At 34.8% G+C, this 13,094-nt stretch overlaps 1 protein-coding gene across 1 annotated transcript; it reads left to right on the top strand.

Moving 5' to 3' along the window:
- Positions 1 to 499: 499 nt before the first annotated feature.
- LOC125475779 lies at positions 500 to 2,546 on the top strand. The gene is made up of 3 exons (XM_048581149.1): positions 500 to 683; positions 783 to 1,636; positions 1,944 to 2,546. Exons 1-3 carry the CDS (start codon positions 500 to 502, stop codon positions 2,544 to 2,546), a joined length of 1,641 nt encoding a protein of 546 aa, XP_048437106.1.
- The last annotated feature ends 10,548 nt before the right edge of the window (positions 2,547 to 13,094 follow it).

Raw genomic sequence — 13,094 nt, 5'->3', positions numbered from 1 at the left:
TTTGGAGAATAGAACAATCAGGTACCAATCTATAAACTTTTTATTTATTTATTAATGCATACAATATTTGGAATTTTAGGATACAAATTTTATTAATTTTGTCACTTTAAAAATATCATATGGCTTTTATGTATGCACACACACATCCTACGAAAGACATGTATCCTATCTTGTTGAAATTAATATATCTTTTCCTCGTTTATGTAAATTCCATATCTAGCTACTCGAAATTATTTTAATCTAAAACATATAGTGTTTCAAAAAATAAGTCTTAGTAAGTTAATATTGTGTTAAAATACAGTTGGACATCATGGACAGACAATGGATTTGTAATTGGAATCTCCTTAGTTTGGAATATAGAGAAGGGGTCAAGTCATTCATTGACATTGCTCGTCATCATGTGAACCAGAATAATCAGATATCATGTCCTTGTAAAGTTTGCCATAACAGATTTTTTCATTCTATTGAAGATGTTCATCTTCATTTGTTGAATTTCGGTATGGATATGAATTATGATACATGGATATATCATGGTGAGCGGATCCATCAAGTGCAAGGACAAACTTCAGGATTTACGAATGACGAGCAAACTAGTAGTCCTAATGGCAACATGGTCAATATGATTGAGGATGCATTTCAAATATTGGATGATAATGACAATGATCAAGATACATTGTGGAGTGGTGAGGTGACTAATGCTCATAGGGTAGATTTTAATAACTATTAGAAGTTGCTTCATGAAGCTCAAATGGAACTATACCTTGGATGCAATGAATATACAGTATTGAGCTACATTGTGGAATTAATTCACAACAAAGTTACCAACTATATGACTGACAGGGTAGTTGATAAGATGTTAGTAATGATGAAGAAGATGTGTCCCCAACCCAACCACGTTCCTAAATCATTCTATGAGTGCAAGAAGATATTGAGATGTCTTGGATTGGGGTATGAAAATATCCATGCTTGTTACTACGACTGTGCATTGTTTTATAAAGAACATGAAAAGAAAGATAGATGTCTAGTATGTAATGAGCCAAGGTATAAGGCTAGTGTTTGTGAGCAAAGAAAGAAAGTTCTGAGAAAAGTATTGCAGTATTTTCCACTTAAACCAAGGTTGCAAAGGTTATTCATGTCAAGACATATGAGCAAAGACATGAGGTGGCACAAGGATAAAAGAGTCAATGATGTGAACACAATGAGGCATCCAGCAGACTCTATTGCTTGGAAAAAGTTTGACAAAATATACCCTGATTTTGCTCGAGACCCACGAAATGTTAGATTGGGCCTTGCAACTGATGGGTTTAATCCTTTTTCGGATATGAGCAAGCCTTATAGTATGTGGCTAGTTGTTTTGTTTCCATATAATTTGCCCCCATGGAAATGTATGAAAAAGCCATTCTCTTTTCTCACCTTGTTAATTCCTGGACCCAATGCACCTGGAAATGAGATTGATATATATTTGCGTCCATTAATAAATGAGCTTAAGGAATTATGGGAAAGTGGCGTTCAAACTTATGATAAGATGGATGTATGTACTTTTAATGTGCATGCAGCTGTGATATGGACCATCAATGATTTTCCTGCTTATGGAAATTTATCAGGTTGGAGCACTCACAGTAAGTTGGCATGTCCAGTATGTAATGAGGATGGATCGTACACCAAGCTGAGAAGCAAGTATTGTCATATTGGACACCGTCGCTATTTACCAATTAATCATTCATGGCGGAAGAATACTGCACTCTTTAGTGGTCGTCGAAGATGAGAAATTGTCCGAGAGATTTCTCAGGCAAGGACATACTTGATCAATTAGATTATATTGTTCCTCGTACATTTGGTAAGCATCATGATAATAAAGACAAGAGAGGAAGCAGAATGCTGAAGAATTAAGCTAGATAAGGAAGAGTATTTTTTTCGAGTTGGAATATTGGTCGAAATTGAAGATTAGGCATAATCTTGATGTCATGCACATTGAGAAGAACATATTTGATATTTTGATTGAGACATTGTTGAACACGGAGAAATCAAAGGACACACTCAAGGCGAGGATGGATTTAAAAGACATGAATATCAGGGAAAGTTTGCAATTGGAATTGAATGAAAATAATAAATTGGATAAGCCACCAGCTCAGTATGTATTCAATCCTTCCGAGCGTAAAGATTTTTTGCAATGGTTGCAATCAATTAAATTTCCTGATGGTTATGCATCTAGTATTTCACAAAATGTGCGTGTAAATGAAGGAAAAGTTATGGGTTTAAAGAGCCATGATTGTCATGTGTTGATGCAACGTGTACTTCCCGTGGGTATTCGAAAACATTTGAAAAGGCAGATATATGTACCAATTGTTGAGTTGTCAAATTTCTTTCAACAAATATGTGCAAAGACAGTTACTGTTGCTGATCTTGATAAGTTGGAAGAAGATACTGTGCTTATATTGTGCAAACTAGAAAAAATATTCCCGCCTGCTTTCTTCGTTCCCATGGTTCATTTAACTGTGCATTTGCTACGAGAAGCTAAATTAGCAGGACCAGTTGGATGTCGCTAGATGTATCCTGTAGAAAGGTAATGTGTCATCATGTTTGCTTTAGTTTAATTTAGTTTGTTTTTCTACATAGTAACAATAATTTAACTTTTAGATTGTCAAGCACGTACAAGAAATCTGTTTGTAACAAAGCTCGACCTGAAGGCTCTATTGTGGAAGTGCACATGGCATACGAATCTTCAACATTTCCATGTATCTATGTGATGTTGAGATGGAATTCACTCGACCAGAAAGAAACAATGATGGTGATGATACCAATGCACTCCTTTCTGTTTTTGCTCAAAAAGCACGTCCAATTGGAGGTCATGTAATGGCTGAACTTTCGAGGAAAGATATAGAAATGGCTTATTGGTATATCTTAGACAATTGTGACGAAATTGAAGACTTCAGAAAGTATGTGATTTTAATAGTTCAAGATTCACTTATGATATTTGTAATTCCATTATTTTAATTGATATTTTTTATATTCATGTAATGAGCATATCCAACTTTTGGAAAGAGAGAATCATGCTAATGTAGAACAGAGACATAAACAGTTGTTTCCAGACTGGTTTAGGCAGCAAGTCAGGTCATTATATTTTCAAGAACCTAGATTGGTAAGTGAAGAAATTTTTTCATTAGCCCAAGGTCCTGATCGACGCATTATCCAATACACAGGGTGTATTGTGAATGGTATACGATATTTGGTCACACTTGTTGATCCAAACCGCACAACACAGAATAATGGGGTAATGATGTATGGATCACATAATGGTGAACCGTGTAACTTTTATGGCAACTTAGTTAATGTCATTAAAGTTCAATTTACAAGAGGTTTTAAGGTAATTCTTTTCAAATGTCATTGGTACAATATGGATACCAAAGGAAAAAAGATCATTCAAGATTTTCATCTTACATAGGTGAATGTAAACAATCGGTGGTATGATAGTGACCCATATGTGTTAGCTACACAAGCACAACAAGTATTTTATATTGACGATTTAAAGTTGGGTCATCCTTGGAAAGTTGTGCAGAAGATTCAACATAGGCATGTTTAGGATGTTCTTGAGAAAGATGATGATGATAATGATGACGAAAATGACAAAGATGATGATGAGTATGAGCATGAAAGTGATAATTCAATACGGCCAGTTCAAGATGACAATGATGAAGGTACTATATCATTATGCAGAGAGGACATTGATCTAGAATCAATTGATGTTGACGAAAAGATTCGAAGAATGCTTGGTGTAATGGGGCAACAAATGGATGAGGCAGAGGCGGAGACAGACAAAGAGGAGGAAAGGGAGAAAAATGAGGAGGATGAGGACTTGTTATTTGGAAATAATGAAGATGGTGAAACAACTTATACATATAATGATTATGATTAATGATTTTGGTGAGATTCATGCATGATACGTTAATTTTAATTTTCTAAAATAAAAAGGTTTGTATGCTATGCTTATAATGTAAGATTATTTTGTGATGTTATTATGTTGTAACTTGTGTCTTTTCTTTATTTAGATGGCAGCTCTAACGCAAGGAGGAAAAAAGGTGAAGAGGGTGATAGATCGCACACCACCTCCTCCAAATGATGCACCTGTACCACCAGCTCCACCACGACCACCACGACCCCTATCACCATCACAATCACCTGAAGAACTAGTAAACAATAAGCCAGGTATAAAAATACTAAATGACAACTCTTTATAAATATTTGTCTTTGTAAAGTTGTCACAAATCTTGCCAAAGTAATGTATTTTTTGTTTGACTATCTACATTATCAGCTCCAATACAACGAGGAAAGAGGGTGAAAATGGTAAGGGATCGCACACCACCTCCTCCAAATGATGCACTTGTACAACTAGCTCCACCACCACCACCATCATCCGAAGAATTAGTAAACAATAACCCAGGTATAAAAATACTAAATGACAACTCTTTATAAATATTTATCTTAGTAAAGTTGTCACAAATCTTGCTAAAGTAATGTATTTTTTGTTCGACTATCTGCATTATCAGCTCCAATGCAACTAGGAAAGAGGGTGAAAATGGTGACGGATCGTACACCACCTCCTCCAAATGATGCACCTGAAGGAAAAATTTTGTCCTAGCTAAGAACATGTAAGAACATTTGAATACATATGCAAACTAATAACACTTTAAAGTAGGCATGCATTCAAAAACAATTCATAAAACCCATGACTTTCAAAGCCTAGTATATGGTGAACCATAAGACTCTTTAACAATATTAAAGAGAATAAGAATTTAGAGATTCTTTACCCTTGAAGCTCATCCTTGATTGCATAAGGGATTCACCCAAGTGGAGGGCCTTCAAGTCACCTCCTTGCTCCTTGGATCTTCCTTGTGATTTTCTCCCTTTTAGTGCTCCTTTTCTTCTTTGAGGATTTGAGGATTTGTTCTCCAAAACACCAAAAGTTTGGTGTCTCTAAGTCTCCACACCAAAGATGTTGTGTGAAGATGAAATGGATGACTTAAGGAAGAAAGATTGCTAGATGTTCCTCACCTAAGGTGGCCGGCCTCTATGTAGAGAAAATGAGAGAATATTTTTCACCCAAATTCAATTAGAAAACCCTAAGGATGAAATGGCTATAAAGATGTCTTTATACCACCTCACAATGGAGTGGCAAACTTGCAATTAAGCCAAGTTCACTACCCTCCACCCTTATGGCCGGCCTCTATGTAGTTATTGGGCTTAATTGCCCATTTTGTTTTAGTTGTCATACAACTTAAACATAATGGGCCTTGTGGACCAAAACGTTTTTGTGCCCCGAAGCCCAAAACTAACTTAAACGCCCAATACGAACGTTTCGTATAATTAATTAACTATTTAATTAATCTTGACCATTCTTCAATTAAACCATTTAATTGCTTATCCATTTCATATAATTTCTTCACTTATATCTTTACTCGGTGTACGATCCATTAGGTTCCAATTAGCGAGGTAGTGGGCGATGTTACTCTTAACGATCGATTGTGAATTGAAACCACATTTCAATTCTCCCTTAAAATTAGTGTTTGCTAATCTTTAGGGCTTCCACAAACCATGGGTGACGCCTAGCAGCATGTCATGGTTACCCAAGCTAAGTAGAAGTGGTTGGAGAACCTATCCAGTTACAACTACAATGCAATACGGTCCTTCTCTAATACAATACTCTTAATCACATTGTTTAAGTGATAGTTTGTTTCATGTCTACTATCCAATGTGATACTTCTCTATATGATTCAATTGAATAAGATTTGGAACATCTTCCTTAGTCATATTCATATGCTTTGGCCAAAGACTCTCGAATCATATCTTAGAGTATTCTCCTTCCATCATGGAAGGTTAGAGATCCCTTGTTGTGCATTCATATGCCTACATGACTAGATAGCTTGACCCCAACAATGCCGTGGACACTCCAATGGAATGTCGTTGACATAATCAAAGATCAAGGACCTAACCATTAGACATCAATGATGCCTCAAGTCAAAGGACTACTTTGCATATTGCAACTATTGAGTTCTCACATGACATGTATGTTCGAACTCTCGTTTGATCGTTGTTCAGTGTACTCGATTACTCTTTCGAGCACCTATGTGTTTGCCTTAGTGTCCAACACCAAATGACTTGAGACTAGTTCATACTCACGCTTGAGTCGACATAACACATACTAACCTTAGCGGATTGTCAATGCCCAATTGGCAATCCTATGGCTAGGAACGTTTTAGGAATGAACATAAGAGAAAGGTCTCGTTAATTTAACTAACTTAAATCACTTGTCTCTTAGATCAAATACATTCCTTGGATTCCCTTATTGCTTAAACACAAGATACTATAAATAGTGATTAACAATAAGCTTTGCCCTCTATTAAACATATAAAAGTTTAACACAATAAGTATTCCAAAAAGCTATTACATCAAATGAGTGGCTTTGTGGGCATACTTCCAACAGCACCTGTACCACCAGCTCAACCACCATCACCACGACCCTCATCACCTTCACAATCACCTGAAGAACTAGCAAACAATAACCCAGGTATTAAAATTCTACATGACAACACTTTATAAATATTTATTATAGTAATAATATTGTAAATATGGTCAAAGTAATGTTCCTTTGAATTAGATAATAGGGCATCTACATATGGTGTACAAGTGTACAATCAGATAATCAAACTAACATCAATGTACCTATGGATGTAATTATGTTTATGAATGGACTCAATAGCTAGGATGGTTTCCCCAATATAAAATATAGCTTTATTGAATTTCAAGGTTTGTATATTGATCATGATCTTTACAAGAGAGAGAACAAAGCTCTTATAAAGAGCCAGATGACAGATTACAAAAATAGCGGACAACAGCCACTACCTACCACATGGTTTTTGCGTTAGAAAACCAGACACAACAACGGCTAAACAAATAATAATTACAAGTAAGGAGATCCCAGATTTTAGGGAGAGACATTGACAAGTTGGAAGGTTGTAGCCATCATTTTAACCCTATAACTTAGCTATAGTGATAATTACAACCTGTTTTTCCTGTTTTTATTGTGCAGCATTACTTGTGCAACATCACTAACACAACCCATACTTGATTTACTTGTGATCTTGATCTATTTCAACAAGCTTCATCTTTTGTCAATGTGCCATTGCGCATCAATAAAGTCATCATATCCCAACTAGGAAGATCTTCCATAATTAGATAAAAGTACTCTTCTTTCTGGAACGAACAATAGAGCTTGACAATACAATTACTATCAACCTCAGCAAGTAGATTCCTCTCAACTTTCACATGTTCCACCTAAACAAAAAAACACCAATTGTACTAAGCCTAGGGAAGAAAAATTAAATTAGATTTGAAAAAAAAGGTATGAGAGAATGTATACTAATTTCTTAAGCTTCTTCATTGCATATACGTGACCAGTTGCTTTCTCCCTACAGATTCTAACCTGTATCAGGTAAAGGAATAGGTCAGATGTTGTAAGGCATACATAATGCATTAAGGTCACTTTTATTTCTCAAGATGAGTTATATATGCCAAAAACAATCAAGATGAGTTATATATGATTGTACAGTTGTACATGATATATACAACTGTACAATGATTCTTATGTCTTATCATGACAACACTTTATAAATATTTGTCTTTCGTTTCCAGAAGCAGAGTTTGATTTTTCTGCAAAAAAAAAGACATATGGAAAGTCATCTGGGAAACACCTGCATGATATTTTAGAGGCCAATAATGGGAAGAAGATGCCAGTCATCTTTGATTTAAGCAGCAAGTACCAATTGATGCAGGTGTGTCAGCTTTTTTCACGTCTAAAATAGGGATTCTTGTTCGAAGTGATGCACCGGTGTGCTACAAAAGATGGATGAAGGTTCCTGCTATGGCTAAGGAAAAATTGTGGGAGTCATTGCTACTGAGTTTGACTTTACTTCAACTTAGTCATAATAATTTCAACCACTCATCTATTTATATTTTATTTTGATTTTAAATAATGTTTGAGGTAGACTTGTGCAATTAGAAGATTCTTGCTTATGTGAATAAGAAGATGGGGAAGTTGTACTCCCAATTTAGGTTTCGGTTGCATGAGCACTACTTATCATGTGAAACACCTGCGAGATGACGAACTAAGCTGCCTGATAAGTGTCTATGGAATGAGAGACTAGTGAGTCATTGGCATTGGCTATGTGATAATATTTACACTAGTGAAGTCTTTTTGGTATGTTTCTGTAAAACATTTTCTTATTTATGTTATCTTGCTGCAACACTTTGCCATGTTTCTTATTTATGCTTTTTGGTATGTTTCTGTAGAACAATTTCTTTATTTATTTTTAAAAAAAAATTTCCCTACAAATCACAGTCTACAATATGATTTCTTACTATATTAAAAGAGATCAACACATGAGCTTCTTAGAAATGTAAAGAAAATAATAAAAACAAAAGAAATCCACTACCTCAAATTCACACTAGTAATTAAATTCTTTTAACGTACTTAGAAAGTGACCTAGGAATATTATGAGCCTTTTTAGTAATTTCAATGACTTTTCAACTTCATGTCAGTTTGAGATCAAATTTTTATATTACAATTTACACATTGCAAATCATGCCATATATTCGTGAACCTTAATAAAGTCAAGAGTAGGTATTCCATATGCAGCATCAGTATGCAACATCAGTCATATGCAGCATCAGTCATATGCAGCTATTGGTTAGGTTGATGATTAGGGTGTAGTTGTCAACTTACTTCTAGTTAGATTTTGTATCTTCTTTCCGATACTTCTAAGGTGGTTAGAAGCTTTTTGCCTTACCTTCTTTATGCTCCCTGTTTTATGGAGTTGCCGTGTAAGAATGGTTCAAGGGTGATCAGTGTGTTGATCACCCCTTGTCCTATATATCTCCTTATGTGGTTGTTTCCTTATGAATCATAATACAAACAAACACTTAAAATTCAACAAACCTGACCAAAAGTGTGATGTGATGATAAATACTTTAGAACCACTCATGGATTCAAGGTGTTTCATTTTCCTCTTATGTATAATGTTGTTACAAGTAGTCCTCATAATGGCACTCTAATGTAGGATGTTTCCAAGAAAAATGCTGATAATCGAAAGAAACAAAAGTATCATCACAAGGGAGGGGCAAGGCCATTCATCCAACATGCTAGGAATGCTCACAAGGTAATGAAATTAAATCACATATAAAATTAAGTGTGTAGTTTCGATATGCTCATGTTTGTTATATTTTGTTTTGAATATGAGGAGTAGAAAGGAGAACCATTTTCTGTGATTGACAATTGGGGGGCTCTCCACAAAAACAAGAACGGCCAATGGATAAATGATATTGCTCAAGAGAAATATGTAAGTCACTTTTGTGTATGAATGTGGTATTTAGCAATTGATCAATATTGAATTCACTTTTGTGTATGATGTTCATTGCTATAAAAATGATGTTACAAGGTGACAAGTAAATATGACATAAACTAACATTATTATTGTTAATTATAAGTGATATCACTACTCTAAGAGCTATAAGGTATGACAAATTTTGACTTGAACTATGTTTACAATTTGGTTTCTTTTCAGCCATTGAGCAATTAACGCTCCATCTTTTCCCCTAGAAAGCAAAAGCACCAAAAGAAGTTGAATTCCTTACATATTATTATTGTTAATATATTACTTATTTAGCAATTGATGAATATTGAATTCACTATTTTAGTATTCTTGGTGTTATTTGTTATATAAGGATAAGATGAGAAAAAAGAAGGATGAAGTTATGGAGAAATTTATCCAAGAAGCACCAGATGGTACTCCACCAGATTCTCTACAACTTCCATTGGATGATGAGTTTGGCATCATGGCTGAGAACCTTGGGAGGAAGGGAAAATCTGTTAATGGTGTAGGTATTTTTCCTCGTATGGATGATGCGAAATAGATAAGCACACAAATTAAACCCTCTTTTTGTCAAATTGTAGTAAAGATGTAAGTAGGGATCGTTCTAGACCGGGGATTAGGAGGGATTGCTAAACACTTGGAAACTGACTTAAAAACTCAAAAACAAAGTTTAAAACACTAAACTCGACTCAAAGAATGCAAAACTAAAAGTTAAAACACTTAAACAAACCTAAAACCCAAAACAGCAACTAGAAGACTCAAAACTGCCTAAAAACCACTTTCTGGGCAGTTTTGAGCACCTACACTAATTTGGACGAAATTGGATGAAAACTTGAATCAAAATACTTAGAAACACAATCAAAACACTTTCTAACTAATCTAAGACTTCAAATTAAAGGGAGATTTGTTTTGGACGAAAATTTAACATAAAACAGAAACTTTAAACTAAACAGATTGTAGAATGTTTTTGGATAAAAAGGATGGATAAAAGGCTAGTTAGGAGGTTCTTCTCCACACATGTCACACTTGCAAACAAAACGATTTTCAGTTGTTCTTCCAATAAATTATAAATACTCAACGCCCCAAATTAACCGTGAATTGCACTAATTAACCCTCAGTTTTTCCACAAGTTATTAAGGTGGATGATTGCATACGACAACCCAAAACATTCCCTACAAGTTCCCTACATGAATTGCATAATAGAGATACAAGCAAGAATCATTAAGTTCTATGAAAAACATAAGCATTGACGAAGCATTCGTTACTATGAATTGCATGAAACTTATGCTAAGAATTCATTCAACGCGATCGTTTTCAAGCGACCTTCACTACTTGTGATTATAAGATTGTAACTATTAGGTGAAACTCCCTCATAATCTAGCATCATATTCATGCATGAAAACTAAGCGTGCACTCTCAATCAACATACACAAATAAGTTATCAATCAAATAGATGAACGAATTGAATCCACAACTTATGAAATAACAACTGAATGTAATCAAATCATATTGCAAGCATGTACATGGTTTCGAATTCCCCCCTAACCAAGGGGGTTTAGCCACTCATGATTACAACAAACTTAGAGAGTAATAACAAAGTAAACATTGAAAACAAGAATCGAAGTACACCTAAAAATTCCAACAACTCAATCTTGAATTGTATGAACGTTTAAGCCTCTTCTCCTCTAGTTGCTGCGGCACAAGGGGTTTTGGTGAGTTTTGGGGGTTATGGATGATGTAGAATGATGTGTTTAGGGTAGGGATGGATGTAGGGGAAGGCAATGAGTGTTTTTGGGCAGAAAATATGAAGAATGGTGAAGTATGGCTGTGTTAGAGAGAGGGAATGAATTTCTGGCGTGAATGAATGTGTATGAGAGGTGGTGATCTGATCTAGGGGTTAATATGAGTATATATAGGCACTTATAACCCTAGGGAAATCAGATATGGACTTGAATTAATTAATGGGAGAGCATGGGAGTGCATGTGGCTGATTTGTGGTGCAATGATGAAAAGGCAAAGTGCATGTGGCTGATTTGTGGTGCAATGATGAAAGGATGGAAGTGCATGTGGCTGCAATGGATTAAAGGATGGGAGTGCATGTGGCTGAAATGTAGCCTTCTAGAAATCAGGTTTTTAGGCCCCCTTGCAACTCCCTAACTGAATTCAAGCCTTTCAAATTCGTCCATCCTCATGCCACCATGCTTGCACTATCCAATCTTGGCCCAAAAATGCTCTAGAATGCTCCAAATTGCTTCTTTTTGCATACTTTGACACTAAAACCTGAAATTGCACGAAAATAACTTTAAACACTATAATTAACATAGTTTAGCTAATTAAATGCAAGAAAACAAGCTAACTAAGTCGTATAAATATGCTCCTATCAATGGATACATCTGATTCTGTTTCTTCAATGCCTTCAAGTTCTGAGTTAACAGAGATGAAAGATCAAATAAAGCTTCTATGAACTAGTTTCGTCAACTTGGAAAAGGAGCATAAAGAGTTGAAAAAGAAGAATGATATTCTCATATTACAAGTGAAAGCACTTTTAGCAAAAAAGTGTCAGGACATCAACAATTATATAGGTACTGATGATGATCTTTCAGATGTCAATGGTGCATATGCTGAAATGGAAGACCTTGGCATGGATGAAGACTAATTTATATTACAAAGTCTTTTATTGTTATCTAGTTTTAGTCATGCACATGGTAGAACTTTTTGGTTAGCTCCTTAGTGTGTTAGATTTCTCTTTTGTTAGCATCCCAACATGTATAAAGGAGTTGGTGCCCTTCATGATGAACTTACTGTTATCTAGCTTTAGTCATACACATGGTAGAACTTTTTTAGTTAGCTCCTCAATGTATAGAGAAGTTGGTGCCCTTCATGATGAACTGCCATTGAGCTGAGATAGGACACTAAGATTTAGATTTTTTTGGGATTTTTATGTGAGTATATGAAATGTACTTGATGTATGTGCCTAAGTAGTTTATTAATGAAAATGCAATTAATCGAAGCATTACCTTATATTTAACATGAATTGTAATTCTATTTTATAAACAGGGAATTGTAATTTCAGATTATAAACAAGGAATATGTATTGGTCTATCACATATATTTCCAAAATAGGTATTTTATTTTGACATAAATGACCCAGGCTACGTCACAAATGGAAGAAAAATGTGAAGCTTTCAACGTCACTTATCTATTTCATAAGTGACGAATTATATAGGTCACATAATTTACTCTTTTTTTTATAAACAATGAATTGTAATATCAGATTATAAACAGGGAATATGTATTGGTTTGTCACATATTTCCAAAATAGATATTTTATTTTGACATAAGTGACCCAGGCTATGCCACAAATGGAAGAAAAATGTGACGCTTTCAGCGTCACTTATCTATTTCATACGTGACGAATTATATAGGTCACATAATTTATTCTTTTTTATAAACAAGGAATTGTAATATTAGATTATAAATATGAAATTGTATTGGTTTGTCATATATATTTCCAAAAATAGATAGTTTATTTTGACATAAGTGACCCAAGCTATGCCACAAATGGAAGAAAAATGGGACGCTTTCAACGTCACTTATCTATTTCATACGTGACGAATTATGTAGGTCACATAATTTATTCTTTTGTGACGCCTTATCTGTCACAATCTCCTA

This window comes from the organism of the source record quoted next, unplaced genomic scaffold (genome assembly GCF_019419815.1).
Source record: "Pyrus x bretschneideri cultivar Hongxiangsu unplaced genomic scaffold, Pyrus_bretschneideri_v1 Contig16, whole genome shotgun sequence".
Lineage (NCBI taxonomy): Eukaryota > Viridiplantae > Streptophyta > Magnoliopsida > Rosales > Rosaceae > Pyrus > Pyrus x bretschneideri.
The sequence above is the reverse complement of the archived record's forward strand: the minus strand, read 5'-3'. Positions and strand labels throughout refer to the sequence as shown.

Bases quoted from the DNA above. Each gene is read 5' to 3' on its own strand.
- LOC125475779 (XM_048581149.1), top strand. From the start codon at position 500: ATGGATATGAATTATGATACATGGATATATCATGGTGAGCGGATCCAT. The intron at 684-782 runs GTGAGGTGACTA...ATGAATATACAG, and splicing joins TCAAGATACATTGTGGAGTG to TATTGAGCTACATTGTGGAA. The intron at 1,637-1,943 runs GTATGTAATGAG...TCGAAATTGAAG, and splicing joins ACAGTAAGTTGGCATGTCCA to ATTAGGCATAATCTTGATGT.